Below are 18,509 nucleotides of genomic sequence, written 5' to 3'. Positions count from 1 at the left end.
CCCCAGCGCCCACTATCTACTTGAGTCTTTGCCCTCTCTCTGCTCCCTGGCTCCAGCTGTTCCCTCCTAGACGTATATGTTCTCCACCCAACCCCATCTTTTCCCTGCTCACAAGCTGTTCCCCAGCCCCCAGAAGGACTAGAATACCTCTTCTTCTGAAGAATACCATTACTTAATGTACCTTTCATTTTGTATTTAGCTGAAGTGACCTTCATGTTAGAATATGTTCTAACTAGATTATCTCATACTGTAGCCCTTGCTATAAAAATACATGTTTGCAGAATGCTCACACTTTAAAATTACTCCAAAGCAAGTGTAGAGCTGAATAGAGATGCTCTATCAGGAGGCAGAGGTGAGGGAAGAGGTGCGTGGCCCCAGACCTACTCAGGCGGTACCCACCTGGGTTTCAACAAACCTGTGGTCTTTCCCCACAGCACAGCTAATGATAGCTGAAAGTCATGAAAAGGATCAATCTGAGAATGCCAAAACTTGCTAACTTTGCTCTATCCCCTCCAACTCCCTGTACCTCAGAGGTTTCCGGTAAGAAAAGGCTGATGGGGCAGATAAATTACTGATCACGTTGGATCAGTACTGTCTCATTCTGTGGCCTAGAGAGCCATTCCCAGCATGCTAGGACAGTCTCCGGGCATGCGGTGGAGAAGCCTGAGCCTTAACATACAGTAAGACACTGGCAAGAGCGGACAGACAACAGAGATGAAGGAATTAAAGGATCTGCCCAGCAGGCCTCATGTGACGTCACTGCACTCAGATTACTTCCTCTGCCTCTTCACATGAGGCTCTCATGTGGGCTTGGGGTTGACCTCAGTGACCTCTAGCAGCAGGACTTTGCACCATCCTGGTAGGGATGGCATTGTATTGAGCGCAAGATAACTCCCTGGTCAGGCTCCCTGATAAACCCTGATTATAAAATGCCAGACTGAAGTCAGGAGTCTAGATTTAAGTATACATTCTAGTCATGAACTTGAATTCTGTATGAATGAGTTTTGTTTTGTTTATGGCAACAGAATCTTTATTGTGGTTTAAAATACATTAAAATATCAAATCCTTGGCTGCTGTGAATATTATTAAATAACAGATACTACACGTGATCTTTGTCAAAAGGCTCAGAAGCTATATGCTTATGGATTTTTAATTCTTATATTTCAACTTCAATAGACACTGCTGACTAATATTGATCACTTTGTCACCAACAGTACATGAGGGTTCTAGAAGATCCAAATCTCCATCAACATTGAATATTATCAAGGTATTTTTTATTTCTCTCTCTCAGGCATTTTTATTTTAACCGTTTGTGTGTTTGTAGTGTTAACTCATTGTTTTATTTTGCATTTGCCATAAGACTAATGAGGTTAAACAACTTACATGTTTATTGGCTATTTAGACATCCTTTTTTGTGAAGTGCCTGTTAAAATCTCTTGCTTATTTTCATATTGGGTCTTTTTCTTATTGATTTGTGGAAGTTCTCTGCATATATTGGATATGATTCCTTTGTCAGATATGTGTGCTGTGAAACTCCCAATCTTTGATTTTTTTATTTTAACTCTCTTAATGGTATCTTCTGATGAATGGAAGTTCTTAACTTTAATGCAAACCAATTTATCACTATTTTCCTTTAGGGTTAGTTTTTTTGTAACCCGTTTAACAAACATTTGCCTAACCAAAAGCCATGAATAAATTCTCCTATTTTTATCTTCAAGCTTTATTTCACCTTTTATATTTAGTTCTATAGTCCACTTGGAATTGAATTTTGTGTATGATATGACGTAGAGGTCAAGATTTTATTTTTCTAGGTTGATATCCAATTAATCCAGAGCAATTTATTGAAAAGACCTTCATTTTCGTACTGCTCTGCAAGGCCAATTTTGTCATACATCAAGGATCTATAAGTGCATGGATCTGTTTCTGGACTTTCTTTTCTGTTTTATTAGTGTCTTTGTAAATCCTCATATCAGTAGCACCCTGTCTTAATTCTTCTAACTTTAAAGTAAGTCTTGATATCTGATAGTATAATCTTCTAAATGTGTTGGTTCTTCAAGCTTGTTGGCTTTTCTTGGCCCTTCCCATTTGATTTAAATTTTAGAATTCATTTGCTAATTTACACCAAATAAGGTGATGGAATTTTGATACGTAGGATCTATAAAGCAATTCAGGAAAAAATTACATCTTATAGTATTGAGTTTTGTAATCCATGAACCTGGTATGTACCTCCATTTAACCTAATATTTTATAGTTTTCTTTGTAGAGGTCTTAAAGATCTTGTGGTAGATTGAGTTACAGGTATTTGATGCTGATATAAATGGTATCTTTAAAAAATTTCAGTCTCTAGTGAAACTTTTGAAAGATAACACTTTTTATCTTTTGTATATAGAGATAAAATCTATTATAATATACTGGCCTTTATCCAACAACCTTGCTAAATTAGCTTACTCATTCTAAGGGTTTTATTCATAGATTCTTTGGGATTTTCTACATATAATTATGTCATCTACAAATAATAGATTTCTTTCTTTTTTCCAATCCTTATACTTTTATATCTTACCCTCCTGCACAGGCTAGTACCTCCAGAGCAATGTGGAACAGATAATTGTTCCACTTCCAATCTTGGGGATATCTTTCAGTATTTCACCAGATGTTTTAGAGATATTCTTTATCAGATAAAGAAATTTCCTTCTAATCCTAACTCGCTAAAAGCGTTTGTTGTTTCTTAAAATTCTGTAAGGGTATTGATTTCATCAAGTGTTTTTTCTGTATCTATAGAAATTGATAATTGTATTTTTTTGTTTTTATTCTGTTGATATTTATCTTTTCCCCCATTGATTGGTTTTGAAATGTTAAGCCAATCTCTCATTCCCAAAATAAACTCAACCTGGCAATGTATATTTTTCTATGCATAATTATTCTTGTTAAGATTTTTACATTTATGTTCATGAGAGATCAGTCTCTAATTATCTTGTCAGGTTTGTTATCAAGATCATGCTGACATCAAAACAAGTGAGGATGTATTCCTTCTTTTCTGGTTCTGGAAGTGTTTATGTAATTTGGTTATTTTTTTCTTTAAACATTTAGGCAAAAACTATTTTGATGAAATACGTTAGAACTAGTGTTGCTTTAGAACTAATGTTTTAAAACATGTTTTGGAAAACAATGAACTAGAGCAAGACTTAAACATAAAATAGTTAATTCCTGTCAGTTTGAATGCTCTTTTTATTCATTTCTTCCCTTATGCAGCACCGAGCACTTCACTTTTTTCTTCCTGGCTGTGTGGAGTCGAGCTAAGTCACCACACAGCAAAGTGGTGAAGACATTTGAAGCCTGAGCCTGGTCCTCAGGACCACGCTTTCTCTCTGTCACCAGGCAGCCTGCCCCAGCCCTGCCCAGTCATTGCCACACTCCTCTGACGGAATGAATGTCCTTGATGGTGTCCCCTTCAAGGTGCCTAATGGCTTTGTGATAGGCACAGAGCCCCTCCTTGGACCAGAGTTCAGTGTCCCAGCCTGCAGGGAGCTTCTGCTGGGTTCTATGGTAAGTGTATCTCTCCGTCCGTCTATCTCCTTGTCCATGGTCTGTGGACGTGATGCTGAGCTTTGTGGAACCTTGTTCCTTGATTTTAAAGAGCAGCAAAGCCTGCTCCAGTATATTCTAGGGAGTTGGGAAGAAACCTGAGAGAAAAAGGTGTTTCAGGAAGAAGGCTGGTAGCCTGATGATGGGAATTACTTAGTAGGTCTTATTTTAAGTTCAAGGTAACTGGAAAGTTATCTATATGAAGTGACTCTCAGTCATTGCAAGGATGTACTTCCCTATCAGCCTGTTGTCATGTCTAAAATTCTACCATTAGATTTACTACTTTGGGCTAAGACAGGTAGGGGTGGGTCAGTTTGGCTACCCAAGCTGCTCACAGGCAACTTGCCTACCCTGAAGAGTGAAAAGCTTGCCACTAACACCTTTACATTGGCCCTGTTCCCTACCTCCACCCCCTCACTGGTGATGTCCGTTGCTCATTTTTTACGTAATCTTCCAGAGATCCTTATGTATGTATACACAAGCTATATATATGCAGCTATTTCCTCATTTTTGCACCAAATGTAGTATTTTCTATATATGATTCTTATTAATTTTTTCACTTAATATATTTTGAAGCCTTTCCAGTACATAGAAAGTTTCTTCAGTTTTGTTTTTCACAGTGTAGTATTGCATTATATGGATATATCTGTTTGTTGAACAAGATCCATCATAATGGACACTTAGGTTCCACCCAGCCTTTTGCCATTATAAACAATGCTACAGGGAGTGACTACATGCAAACTGTCCTTTTGAATTCATTTAAGTATATTTTGAAATTGCCTCAGTGGGTGTTAAACTGATTTACATCCCAAGCAGCACTCTACAAGAGGCCTGTACCTGCCACACTCCCCAGTAGGGTGTCATCTGACTTTGGATCTTTGCTAAGGGACAAGGGGATGGTATCTCAGTATCTCAGGGTAATTTTTTTTTTCTCAGTGTAGTTTCAATTTACCTTTCTCTTATCACGAGGTTGAACAACTTTTCAGTTAAGAGCCATTTGCATTTCCTTCCCTGTGGACTCCTGTATCTTTTGTACATTTTCCTGTTGAGCAGTTGGTCTTTTTCTTATCTATTTCTAGCACTGCCTGTATTAGTACAGTTAGTCCTTTCTGATGCGCTATTTCCCCTGCCCCACCCCAGTTTGTCATCTGTCTTTTACCTTGCTTGAGGGGTGTCTTTGTTATGTAGATTTTGCATATGTGTATGCGTGTACTTTCATGGCTTCTGGATTTTGATTCAAAGCGAGAAAGGTTGCCCCACTTGAGATTAAAAAAGGGTTTCTCCTGTTTTCGCCTAGTACATACATTCGATCTTTGTAGAATTCATCCTTGTGTATAATGTGAGAATGGATTCAGTTTTATTTTCTTCCAGCTAATTACCACCACTTACAGACCAGTCCCTTTTTTTGCCATTGCTTGAGATACTTTTATTATTGATACCTTTATTATTAACTAAAGCCTCATAGATAATTAAGGTCTACTGAATATCTATGGATTTTCTATTCTGTACCCTTATCTGTGCTAGTTCTGTAGTTTTAATTATTGGCATTTTATAATACATTTTAACAGCTGGTAGGGCCAGTCCTTATTTATCTTTTTGTCCCCCCTATTTTTCTGGCTATTCTTATTTGTTTATTTTTTATATGAACTTTAGAACCATCTTGCTTAGTTCCATAAATCACAAGTGTTGGTATTTTTACTGGCTCTTTGTATCTTTTTATCCCTAAGTCCCACTGGCTCTCTCTCTCTTAGTTTTTTTTCTCTCCAAGTCTGCAGTTTGGCAAGTTCTCCAAGTCTATCAGTTCTGAAGTTGCCTTCTTTCCTCGTCTGTCCTTCACAACCTGCCTATTTTGCTCCAGTCTCATTCTCTAATGATTTATTCTGCACACCCTAACAAATGTCTACTCAGTTCCAGGCCTGCCCTGGGCCCTGAATACAGAGAGGAAAGATACGGTCCCTGACCTCAGCCAGGGAACCCCACTGGACCTGCTAAGTCATGTTCCTCTCCCAACATAAGGTCATGCAGGGGTGGGAGGGGGCAGTGTCTGAGGGTCTGCCTGCCTCCCCTTTCCTTCCCACTTACCACTTCCCTCGGCTTCGCTCTCCCCTAATTGGCCATCATAGAGCATTGGAATTGCCTTTAAATTCCTTTAAATATCTTTAAATTGGGCTTTATATTTTCAGTTCTTAATTTTAAAGATAGGCAAAACAGGAATATTTTATTTTTTCCCCATTTATGAACACTCAAGTTAGGTTATTTATATGGACTCTAGACTGCTGTCATAGGTGGCCTACTATGTAGTAGAGAAAGCACTCCCGTCAGATGGACAGAGGAATCCCAGCTCAGCCACTCACCACCAATCTGACCTCAAGCAAATTAAATTTTCTGAGCCTCACTTTCTTAATCTGCAAATAGGAATAAACTAGAACCTACCAAGTAGAGTTCAGCAAAAATTAGCTGTTGTTACATTTGGGAAATTTTTACCCTGGGGCCCCAAAGTACCTTTGGATGACAGCAAAGGGAGTGGGGGCAGGTATGAGTCCTTGGGGAGGTTCGCGAGGCTGACTGCTCAGTGGCAAATGGTGCTGGGTTCAAGTGAAAGCTTCTCTACTAAGAACAAGTTTTATTGGAGAAAAATTTTAAGTCACTATTATTTTTTTATTCTGCCAAATTGGGTTTATGTAATTGGGTGGACATGAATTAATGAACAAAAACTTAAGTGAGATACATATAACAATTTAACAGAACCTGATAACCTAATTTCTTTCAATTTTTTCCCAAATTCATTTTTAAGTCTTGCCATCATGGGGCTTACAAGAAAATTAACCAACATATGAATACTAGTCGACTTTCAAATCTTTAAGAAGTATTTATGACATACTAAATTCCTCTATAATGCAATTTTGAAGAAACTTCAAGATATTTGGGTTTTTTTTTTTTGTAAGTAGAAAAGTGTTAAGTCAAATATTAACTCAACATAAACATTTCCAGCTTGTTAGGTTGAGATTACTTCTTTAGCTAATGAATGATTTTTTTAGCTATAATATCACTGAACTGAACAAATACTTTTAAGTATACAAGGAAAAGTAAACCCATGTTAAATGGATAGAACATTTCAGCTACATCTTACTAGACCATTTCTGCCTCTAACACTTCAGAAGCTTAGAGATTCAGAGTGTTCTTAACATTAACTGCAGGAAAAAGAGGAGAAATTCCTTCTTTTGAGATCACGACTGTGAAATAATGTGGTTATACAAATTCTGCATTTGTGTGCAAAACATGAAATAGAGTTATCTTAATTCTCCCCTGCTTAGACTTGTCAGTCACCTAGCAGGACTTTCCTTTCCAAGAAACAAAGACAGAAATGTATTTTATATAACTTCTATATCCTCAGCACTATGATAATAAGAGGCACAAGACAACAGGGAAGGAGGTCACAGGAAAGAACAAATCAAAACGGTTACAACTAAGAAACTTCTGTTTCACCATGGTGCCACTTACATGGTGGCATAATTCAAACTAAATAAATCAGAAATCTTAATACTTAAACTTTACTTTGACTTTTACTATCACCATATTAACAATCAAATTAATTTGATAAAAACACATAGGAAAGGGTAGTATTAAACCCTACTTTGCTGGAGTTGATTTTCTGACATATTAACTTATTTTTCATAGAAAAGGGATAGTGAGTCTCAGTTTGCTTAAAAGCTAGGAGATCACTTTGAATTCTGCATTTCCTACCTGCAAACAGATACAGCACTTGTAACAGGTTGTAAATAAACTGGTTTCCAAGCATAGAGCCAGCCCCAATGATAATAATATACTATTTAAAAAGACCTAAGTCAATGAATTCTATTTCCAATGGAAAAGAAAAAACTGAGCAAACAAGCTTAAAACTGTTTTTTCTTTGTGCCAGTGTTATGAAATGTAGCTTTTAATAAAACCTTGACCCAAATGCCAGCAATTTCAGAAAAGAATTTGGGTGGCGGGGTTGAAAAGAGAGTTATTTCATTTATCTTTTTCATAATCTTCAACACACACAATTTAAACATATACAGCAGCTGTAACACTTTACACAATTCCTATGTGCTGGAGCACATTGAGGTCTAAACACAACTATATTTTTAAACAATGGGTCAGGCTTTACATAAAAATACCATCCTACTTTTACCCCTAAGTTTCTAAAATATCGCATACTTTTCCCCAACATCTGCAGTCATTCAGAAATTTTTAGGAAACTTTGTGCATGATCTTAATTCCTAATCCCTGGCTCTTTGGGCTCAGTGACAAAAGATCAAAACCACTAAAAATAATGGGTCACTTTAAGTCAGATGAGAGACCCTGGCTCAGTTAGTCTCAGAGGAAAGCAGTGCTGCAGCAACTGGCTCCATGCAGGAGGGGTACGGGAAGGGACTCATCAACCAGCCATGTGTACAGTCCAGGTACACATCCAGGTACAGTCCAGGTACAGTCCAGGCATGCCCAGCAGAAATCGAATTAGGACCCTGTAAACAAAGTCCTCATACAGACCACACACTCCCTGATCTTTTTTTTCTAATCCATCTCTTCCAGGGTCATATACTCCTTTAGGCAGGTGTTGTATAAGGCCTATTCTTTGAGCTTCCCTAATTTGTTCCTCTTCAGTCAGCTGAGTTGCTAGGCGAGTCTGACTAGGTGTTGGATGATAGATCGGAACTGGAACTTGTTCCTGATACGGCAGCAGCGCCTCCTGATCCAGCTTCATCTCCTCGCCAAGCCAAAACTAGCCCCGTCAGACGGAGACTCGTGGAGCAGGGAGATGTCAGTCAAAGTGGGGGATTTGAGGCAGCTCCCTATCTTCCAGGGCTGGGGCGTGTGATCTGTGCACTGATCTAAAAGTCTTCTCACCACCTTCTGCCAAGTGATGTATTAATAAACGCACATCTGAATGGATCACTCCCAAGGTTAAAATGTTAAATGGCTTCCCCTTTATCCCCTCACAATAAAGTCCAAGCTCACTAATGAAACTTTCCTACCTCTCCAATCACTTCCTTATCCTCCTACATCAAGCCAGAGACATTCTCCTTCCAGTTGTGTATCTCAGATTGTTCTATTTCTTTCCATTCCCACCACCACGGTCCAAGCCACCGTCACCTCTCACCCACACTACTGCTGTTGTCCCTGCATTCACCATTGCCCCCATCCAATCCGCTAAGCCGCTATTGTTCAGCTACACACTGAATGGCAAAGGGACTTAGATACCGGATTTCATTCTATTAACCTGCTCCTCACTTTGTCCTTCATTAAAATATCACTTTAATTTGCCATTAAATTGTTACTGATATCATCAAGCCCAGGGCCAGCTAAAACGCAGGGTGAGGGGCGGGCTGTGCCGGATGCCTGGGACTCAAAACTGGAAACTTTCCAGGCCTGGCAAGTCTGGCTGAACAGGGTCCCCCCAGAGGCTAAGGGGTAGAGGGGAGCCCTCCCCACCCCTCCACCCCAGGCCCGGGTTTGCCTGGCTGAGCCCCACATCATCTTCTCCCCGCAGCACGACTTCAGCCTGGAGAGGAGGGCCCTTTTCTGGGTAGAGGCTGTCGTCCGGAGCCCCTGCCCCTCCCGGTGCGATGTCCAGGGGACAGCGTCTGCCCCTCCTGCCTGGCTCCTGCTGGTCGGCCCCGAAGGCGCGCTGGTGCCCGCGCCTGCTGCAACCAAAGGCCCTGGGGCCATGCCTCAGGAGCTGCCCAAAGAGGAGGTGGAGGAGGAGGAGGGTCAGGACCAGGAAGAAGCCTCCTCTGCCGGCGAGGAGGAGCCGGATCCCTGCGGCCCCGAGCCTGGCTGCCCGGCGAGCCCTGGCCCAGGCCGGAGCCGGTGCTCGCCCGACGTGCTGCACGGCGTGAGGTCTGAGCTGGCCGGGGCGCGGCGGCGCCTCTCCGAAGACAAACTGGCCGCCCGTCCCCGCGCGCTCCTGCCCCGCATCCGCCATCGGGCCCTGAGCCTCTGTCCCTGCCCCGCGCCGCCCCCGGGCCCCGCGCCCCGTCTGCCCAGTGTCCCGGCGCCGCCCCCGCGGCCCTCCACGGCCGGCGCCGTGCCCCCGCTGCGGAGCCACAAGCCCACCGTCGCGGTAAGGAAGCTGCCTGCTTGGCCAACGCCGCACCTCAGCAGCAAGGCCCCCAGTGGCCTGAGTCCCCAGCCCGGCCTGCAGCCTAGGTCCCCTCCTCCCTGCTCTCCTCCCCACCTCTACCTGCTCTTACCGAATCTATTCCTTGCTGCTGTCTTTCCTGTGGCCCTTTGCATAGAATATTCCCTGCTCAGAGGCCCCCCTCTCGCCATTCCTGTTTCCCACTGTGCCTGCCTTACCTCTCTTCAGGCGCATGCCACAGTGATTATAATCTTCCAGTACCTGTCTGTCTCTTCAAATGGAATGAGTTCTTTTAGGGCAGAGATTGGCTGGAGTTCATTTTTGTTTCCAGAGCACCCAGCCGCAGACTTGGCCCATAGGGGGTGCTCGATGAATGCCTGTTGAATTCCTGTGATTCTTTTAAGAGGAAGAACCTTAATGCTAGCATTAATTATTGAAGGTTGTAAGCAAGTTTCTAGTCCTTAATGCTATCTTCTTCATAGTTGATCAGGAACCCTATACTTACCAGGTCACTAACTTCTTTGAAACTTGATTTCAATATCTATAAAATGGAATAACAGAATGGACCTATCATATTTCTCTTGCAGGAATGTTCTAAGCAATAAATGAAATATCATTTACTGGCAATTTTTGTATGCCAGATCCTTTGCTAATCACTTTTCTACCATTTCTTATTTAAAGTTCTTACCTCTGTGAGGTATCTAGTATAAGTCCCACTGTACGTATGAATAAACTGAGTAAACAGTGGACATCTGGGGTTTGAACTCAGGTCTACAGGACTCCCAGTTCTCCATAATATTAACCCCTATACTCTGTACAGAAATGGTACACAAATGTCCTGCCAAGCCAGGTGTCACCTCCAGTGGTAACTGACACATTCAGCCTGTCTGTATTTCAGTCCCTTAGCCCGTACACCTGCCTGCCGCCTCCTGGAAGGACGCCACAGTCCCTTAGCACCCACAGATCACACCCTGATTCTGCTGACCTTTTGTCTGCCCTGAGCCAAGAGGAGCAAGACCTCATCGGGCCAGTGGTCGCCCTGGGGTATCCCCTGCATAGGGCCATCAGGGCTCTGCAGAAGACAGGGCGACAGAGCCTGAGCCAGGTGAGTGGGGACCCGGAGCTGGGGGGCTGTGAAGCTGAAGCCAGGTGAGTGGCCATGTGAATTTTATCTTTAACTTGAAGAAGTTTTGTGTCCTTCTCTTTAGAGGCAGAACCTTATCCTGGCATTAATTATTGAGCACTGTAAACAAGTTTCTAGACCTTCATACTACCTTCTTCATAGTTTATGAGGAATCCCTGTGTCCACTTGGGGAAGGGGGTCTTAGTATCTACTCCTATTCCAGCCTCTGCCCCAAATACAGGCAGCTGGAGTTTTGGGCAGCCATGAGTCTCTCCAGAATTGCCCAATATAACTCTCTGTAATGACAAAGATGCTTTATACCTGTGTGATCCAATATATTACACGCTAGTGACTGAGAAATGTGGCTGGTGTGACTGAGAAACTGCATTTTAAATCTTATTTAATTGCAATTAAATTAAAATAGCCACATGTGGCTATGGCTACCATACTGGATGGCATAGCTCTAACCACTTTGCTTAATAAGCAGCTTCCATACTCACATCCCCCTCTTTCTTTCCATCTACTCATCTAATCAACAGTGTTTACTGAGTGCTTCTTGGGTGTTTAGATGCTCTAGGAGCTATTGGGGAAACAAAGGTATGTAAAAACCAGTGTTGTAAGTTGGGATCCCCAGGAAGCAGTCTTAGGGGAGTTTGGCATACAGAATTTTTATTAAGGAGACCCTTGGGACCAACTCCTGTGGAAGGGAGGGGACAGAAGCAGGGGTGGTAAAGAGAAAAGTTGAGTTGTGTTGGTCCAGTGACAGCATCAGCCAACCCCACAGCTCTGGAGCATGTAAGACCCTTCAGAGTTACACTAAGTGGAGCTGAGATGGTCAGACCTTTATGCCCTGTCTCAAGTAATCTTTGGCTGTAGGAAGGGGGTGGCTTGAGAGAAGTGGTTCTCTGCAGCTAAGGCAATCCATGAAGGGACAGATAGCTGAAGGGTTTTACCAGCTCTCCTAGCATCTGAGGCAGCAAGACCTTCAGTGAAGGGGTATCTAGAAGGTACATTGCAGTCAACCACACCCAGATTCTATTCTTAAAAACTTCACTCTTACTGGAAGGAGGGTGGACACTCATGATGACACTCAAAGGGTCACACCCCAAGCTACTTTAAGATTTGGGGGCAGGTCTTGACCCCCAGCACAAGCAAGAATGTGAAAGCCCCACAGGAGAGTGAGAGCCCCCTAAGTGCCAAAAGAGAGGTGCTGGTGAGAAGATGCCTGGGAGCAAAAAGGATATGAGAGCTGTAGGGGTATTTCAGTTATCTGTTGCTGGGTAACAAACCACCCCACAACTTAGTGACTTAAAACAGTTTTTCGCTCACGATTCTCTGGGTTAGCAGTGTGGGGTGGGCCCAGCTGGGTGGTTCTTTTGCTGATTTCACCTGGGGTCTCTGATATAGCTACGATTTACTGATTCAGTTGGGCCTGAATGGTCTAAGATGTCCTCAAGGTCCAGGGGTTGATGATACTTGTCAACTGGGCCATGTATCTCCAGCAAGGTTGGCCACTTGGTTCTGAGAATGTAAGAGTGAAAGCTGCAAGGTCTTTTGAGGCCTAGGCTGAAATTGTATGTTGTCACTACTGCTTCATTCTGTTGGCCAAAGCAAGTCATAGGCCAGTCCAGTCCAGAGTGAAAGGGTGGAAAAGTAGACGTCATCTCTTGATGGAAGGGGCTGTAAAGACTTTACAGCCATTCTTAATCTATCACAAGGAGGTTCCAGTGATCAAGAAAGCTTCATGGAGGTACAAAGTCTTAAGTTGGACCTCAAGGATGGATAAGATCTGAATCTGAAGGAAGGAGAAAGGATGATCATCTCAGCAGGAGGAACTGTGGGCAAAAGAGTGGAGGCAGCGAGGATGTGTTTGGGAGGCCCTGACCCGACCAGTCTGGCTAGAGTTGAAGGTACATGATGCAGGCTGGGGCGAGATAAGACAGGGAAGGGGAACTGAGGGCAGATTGAGGGTGCCTTGAGGACTGGGCTGACAATTTTACAAATGACCCAATAACAAAAGGGGATTGCGAGCAGGGGCAGTGACACTGAATGCCATTGTCCAAACCCCACCTGAACGTAACAACTCCCTTCACATTGTTTTCTAACTCAGGGCGTCTTTGTGGTTGGAAAGCTGGGCCACAGGTATTGAAAGATCCCAGGACTGTAGGCACTTCCTCCTTTCTCCTGTCTCTTTCCTGCCACCATAATCACTCCTCAGTGCCATGTGTGGGGTCCCTGAGGTCTGGAGCTCTTGGGCAAGGGAGGGACAATGGGAGAGTGACTCTCAAACTGGAGCCGAAGCAGAATGGGCTGCTGCCTGGTTGAGAAGATGGGGAAATGCACCTGGCCCCCTTCTTCACCCACTCTTGCTTCTGCTCTACTCCGGGCTTATCAGCGCATGTCTTGTCCTGGAAGAAAGCTTCCAACATGGTGACCCCATGTGGCTAACATGAGGGAGGAGCTAACATGTACTGAACACCTTCTTTGTGCCAGTGCCTCAGTCTGAGAGCATTGGATTAGGTCTTCTCAATTCTGCAAGGTTGCTATTACTATCCCCACTTTGCAGATGAGAAAACTGAGGTCAGGGAGGTTCATATAACTAGTCAATGGCAGTACCAGGCTGGTTTGGCTCTGAATCTTTGTCACACAGTGCTTTTCTCTCACTTTCTGTGTGAGGACCTTTGAGGGCAGCCTCCTAGGCTGATCTGAAATTTAAGAGCAAATGTAAAGTTGACCCCCCCTCAGCTTGCCTTCAGCAAGGCGCACGGTGGGCCTTCCTTGCTGCCTCCGCTCTTTTGCCCACAGTTCCTCCTGCTGAGATAATCATCCCTTCTCCTTCCTTCAAATTCAGATCTTATCCATCCTAGAGTCCCTCTAGGTTCCCTGACAAGGTTAGGGTCTCAAGTCATCACTGTGGGGATCTGAAGATTAGATGGAGCCAGCACAGAGCACTGGCCTCCCTGTGGGTGGGCTGGAAAAATCTCACAGCACCAGGAACATCATGTTTCCAGATACGCACTGACCACCTGGCCTGCCAGATCTCTGGGTGGCCTCCTTCCCTGGTGGGCAGTCAGGGGCCTGGCCCTGAGGGGTGGGCATTAGATGACTTCATCTATCCTACTGCACCCAGTTAGTATTTCCCTCTTCTCTGTGAAGTTCTACCATTAACTGAGCAATGACTTTGGGCTCAGGTTCTTTCTCCCCTTGAAATCCTTTTTGGCCAGAGATAAACAAGAGATGGTCCAGGAAGGAGGGCATCAGGGGATGGAGACAGGGCATTTAGAGGAGGCAGGGAGAAAATAAAAGATAAGCTTTGTCCATCACAAGGATCGCTGTGCCTACTGCCTGCCTCCCAGACGGGCACAGGTAATGTGTGAAGGTCCGTGGGCCAGGCTCCAGGCACATCAGGGCCCCTCTTTGAGCCTCGCTTTCCATATTCACACAACAGAGGGGGATTATGTGATTGTGATAATGACATCTGGGGGCCCCATCCTGGGTTCTAAAGGTGACATTCTCACCCACCCTTGGGGCCTGAGGTAAGCATAGTGGCTTCTATAATCCCAATGGCCCCAAAGCTGACTAAGCAGCAGAATCTTTACAAATGCAGATTCCCAGGACCTACTTTGCAGGGTTCCAGTCAGGGGATCTGGAGTGTGTGCAAGGATCTATCATTTTAAAAGGTATGCAGATGGTTCTGATTTATAGCCTGGTATGAGGTCTGCTGCTATGAACTGAGGTCAGCCATCCTTTGAGTCAGTGGTTCTCAACCTTGACTGCACATTAGAACCACCTGGAGACCTATAAAAATCCCAGTGCCTGGGCTGCCCCCTCAACCAATTATGTCAGAGCCTCTGTGGTTTATGGGTAGTTTTAAAGCTCCCAGGTAGCCACCATCAGCAGCCAGGTCAAGAACCTTTACTGTGGATGAACCGGGAGGTGAAGGGAACATCTCCCATCTTCCCTTGACCTCCTGTTTCACCTTTGAAACCCCATCTTCTTTCAAGGCAGCTTAAAGACCCTCATCTAGCAGCTGGTCCCCTGATGGACAAGGCACTGGCGGAGAGGTCAGGAGGTCTATGCCCTAGTCCTGGGACCCTGGGCAAGTGCCTGGACCTCAGTTTCCTGAACTGTGCCAGGAGAGCTTGGCTGGGTGGTTTTCCATATGTGCTCACCGAAAAGTCTGGGTGTCCTGGCGAGCACGGAACTCTGGACTCTCCTGCCCCCAGAGCTCCCAGAGCAGCACCAACCTTCTCGTTGTTGAAGCCTCCTGGTGCTTGGACAGTTTAGAGGCTAAAACACTTTGGAGACCATTAGTCTTTACGATCCATGCTTCCTGCCCAGCTCTGAAGGTCTGCAGACGCTTGATCTGTTTCTTCTCCACTTGTGCACGATTCTTACGGTCTGGAGCCTTCATTTGGCACCAACTCCCTATAAATCCTGCTTTGACTGGCCTGGCACTCATGTTCTCGCATATCTGGCTTATCTCCCCCACTCAGTTTTTAGTTCTTCATTCATTTCATAAACACAGCCTACATTTATTGAGCACCTTTTGCTGGCCATGCCGGGTGCTGTGGACACAACCCTTCCTCCACAGAGGGAGGTGGAGTCAGTGGGTGAGGAGGACAGGAGAGCAAGAACAAGCCGTGACTGCTGTGAGAAGGGAAGCCCCTGCTTCCTGGCCCAGTTTCTGCCTGGGGCACCTGGGGAAAGGAGTGGGGCCGGCCTTGGCCTAGGTTGCTGGAGGGCAAAGGCAGCCCCTGATGACCAGGCAGGGGGTGACTTGAATACGTTTTCAGCCCTCCTGCCTGCCTCCCGTCTCCAGCACCAGTGGAGGACTATGGCACGGCCGGGGCTCACAGAGACCCGATGGCATGGCTGTTTGTGTGGGGAGCCGGGTGGGAGTGCTCAGGTGGGAGTGGGTGAGGAGGCACCTTCACAGGGCTGGGGTGGGTGGCAGAGGAGACGCCTGTGTTTCAGGCCTGTCCCACTCCCTACTTAGGTTCTGGAAACCCCTTAGCTCACTCAGACAGCCCTTTTCCTGGATTCTAGCCCCAGTTTGGGACAGTTGGTGAGAACTTGCCATCCACCCATCCCTAGGTTCCCAAAGGAGGTCTCTGTCCCCCTTCTATTGGCTCACAGGGCCTCTAGGGTCGTGTGTGTGGTGGATTGACTAGGCAGTCTTGTCTGAACTTGGACCCTAATGAGGTCCCTGGGGTGCTTCTTCTACCCCATCTGCTACCCTGCCACTCCTCTTATTGCCCTCCCCCTTTCGCCCTTTTCTGGCCCAGTTTCTCAGTTACCTTAGTGCCTGTGACCGGCTGCTGCGGCAGGGCTACGAGGAGGGCCTGGTGGAGGAGGCCATGGAGATGTTCCAGTTCTCTGAGAGCCAGGTCAGCAGGGTCACCTATCCGGGCCCCAGGATGGGGAAGGGACGGGGCTGCGCACAGGAGCCTGGTGTACAGAGGTGCACCAGTGCCTGAGCCAGCCTGGGGCCGTCAGGGAATAGCCTGCTTGCTCCGCTGTGGAGAGGTGAAGCCCAGGGAAAGCAAGGGGTAGAGATGGGGAGGGGAACAGGGGGCAAGGCTTTTGTGTTATTTAACTCAATCAACCTAACAAATGTTATTGAATGCTCGCTCTGTCAGGTACCCGGATAGGCCCCATGGGCAGCACAAAGATAATGAAACTCTGTCCGGGGAGTTTGCCGCCTACCTGGAAGCCTAGAATGCGGGCAGCTGTGGGCCCAGTAGTACACATTCTAAATGCCCCGTGAATATGACTTGTCCACCATGGGCACTTGGCCCAGGCTGTGCAGAACAGCTCTTCACAGAGGCTGAGGGAAGGATGGAGGGGTGAGCGAGGTGCAAAGAAGGAGGCAGGGAAGAAAAGCAGCAAAGTTTCAAGCACTGGGGCCAGAGTTCGAAGGAAGGCAGAGGCTGAGCTGTATTGAAACCTCAGCAGGGTTTGGGGCTTGGGCTGAGACCCAGGCTGGGCAGCCTCTGGGCAGCCGCATGCAGCCTTCCTCTTCCTGCCCCAGCACCCAAGCTCAGGGAGTCAGGACCAGAGCCAGGAAAAAGCCAGTGGCCAGGCTCCAGCCTCCTTCCTTGGCACAGAAAGGCAGGTTCAAGCCCATTTTGTCACCTCAGAGGTGCAAGAGAAACATGGGTGCTGCCCAGGATAAGGCTCATTGGGCCCAGGGGTGGGGGTGGGGGTAGGAGGCACAACTTTCTGGGAATAGATATAATGGGTACCAGAAGTGGTTCCACATGGGTGGGCCAGGCCTCACAGTGTCCCCAACGCCATGTTTGCTTCTCTTTCCTCAGGCAGGGGAGTTCCTGCACCTCTGGGAACAGTTCAGCGACATGGGCTTCCAGCAGGAACGCATCAAGGAGGTGCTGCTGGTCCACGGCAACTGCTGTGAGCAAGCCCTGGAGGAGCTGGTGGCCTGTGCCCGGTGATCGCGGAGCTATTCCACCACACCTGGACATCTCAGTCCTGGGCCGGACCTGGCAGTCCATTCTAACTGGATTATTAAGACCACATAACAATAACAAAGTGATACATGCTTGTAAAAATGCAAACCATGCCAAGGGGTGAGAGTAAATACCATAGGGGAGGCAAAACTTTACCCATTTTAGGTTTTCATCTGGGACTCTAACAAAAAGACAGATTAGCAAGATAAAAATAGTTTATTAATGCATGCAGCACACATCATGCAGGAGAAACTTCAATGAAAAGTAACTCAAAGCAGGAGTTTAGAATTCCAGCTTATATAGCATATTTAACAAAGAATAATAAATTTGTAGAGAAATGACAGGACAAAGGAAAACAGTTTTAGGCTTCCAAGGATGGCAACCTGTGGGAAAGTATATGGGAGGGAAATACGGAGTAAGGTTTGTTTGCAGATTCCTCTGGTGTATCTCTGGGCTGGTAAGAATCTGTCTCCAGAAAAGGACAATTTTATATTTGGCCTTTAGGCAAAGAAGGGAGAATGGTAGAGAGAACTTTTCCTGCATTTACTGATTTTTAATTGCCTTCAGTTCAAAATAACTTTTATGTCAAAGAGCATATTTTGGGGAGACATTCTCATTTCCTTCAATGACAAAAGAATCAGTTGAAAGAGTTTGACATAATTGCCTGTGGGAAGGGGCAGCTGGGGGAGCATGGAGGAGGAACTGTGTTTTTTCATACAGTCCTGTAAAATCACCTGCATTGGATTCTTTAAACTGTGTGCATTAGTAATTTTGATTTTAAAAAAATTAAAATGAATGATGGGCAGAGACCTGTAGGCTTCAGATCTTGGTGTGGAAAGAGCATCTAACTACAGGTCAGGAGACCTAATTTCTGATTTTGGTTGATTGATGACTGGCTCAAGGCCTCTTTGGGCCTTAGTTCTCCCAGGAAAAGTGGAGAGACTGGACCTGGCTGCTATCCATAAGAATCCTGGATAATGTGATTCAGAAAGTCCAGCTTGGCAGTCCCTAGGAAACTGTTCTGTTTTTATAAGAAGCTATCTGAGGTTTCTTTTCTTTTCTTTAAAAAAATTTTTTGTTGTTGTTGACTCATTCCTCCCACCCCCATCCCTGTCTCTGGCAACCACCAATCTGTTCTCTGTATCTATGATCTTGGTTTTTGTTTTGTATTTTTAGGTTCTACATATAAGAGAAATCACATGGTACTTGT

The 18,509-nt window shown here is 45.3% G+C and overlaps 1 protein-coding gene and 1 pseudogene across 1 annotated transcript; one reads left to right on the top strand and one right to left on the bottom strand.

Moving 5' to 3' along the window:
* Positions 1-1,212: 1,212 nt before the first annotated feature.
* On the top strand, positions 1,213-18,108 carry UBAP1L (ubiquitin associated protein 1 like). Its single transcript, XM_037010078.2, has 6 exons — positions 1,213-1,267; positions 3,250-3,543; positions 9,116-9,688; positions 10,605-10,811; positions 16,118-16,219; positions 17,150-18,108. The coding sequence occupies exons 2-6, from the start codon at positions 3,424-3,426 to the stop codon at positions 17,282-17,284; spliced, it is 1,137 nt and encodes a 378-aa protein (XP_036865973.2). The 5' UTR covers positions 1,213-1,267; positions 3,250-3,423; the 3' UTR covers positions 17,285-18,108.
* LOC108391785 (RING finger protein 11 pseudogene) lies at positions 3,551-8,493 on the bottom strand (annotated as a pseudogene).
* Positions 18,109-18,509: the final 401 nt, after the last annotated feature.

This window comes from Manis javanica, chromosome 8 (genome assembly GCF_040802235.1).
Source record: "Manis javanica isolate MJ-LG chromosome 8, MJ_LKY, whole genome shotgun sequence".
NCBI classification, from domain to species: domain Eukaryota; kingdom Metazoa; phylum Chordata; class Mammalia; order Pholidota; family Manidae; genus Manis; species Manis javanica.
The sequence above is the reverse complement of the archived record's forward strand: the minus strand, read 5'-3'. Positions and strand labels throughout refer to the sequence as shown.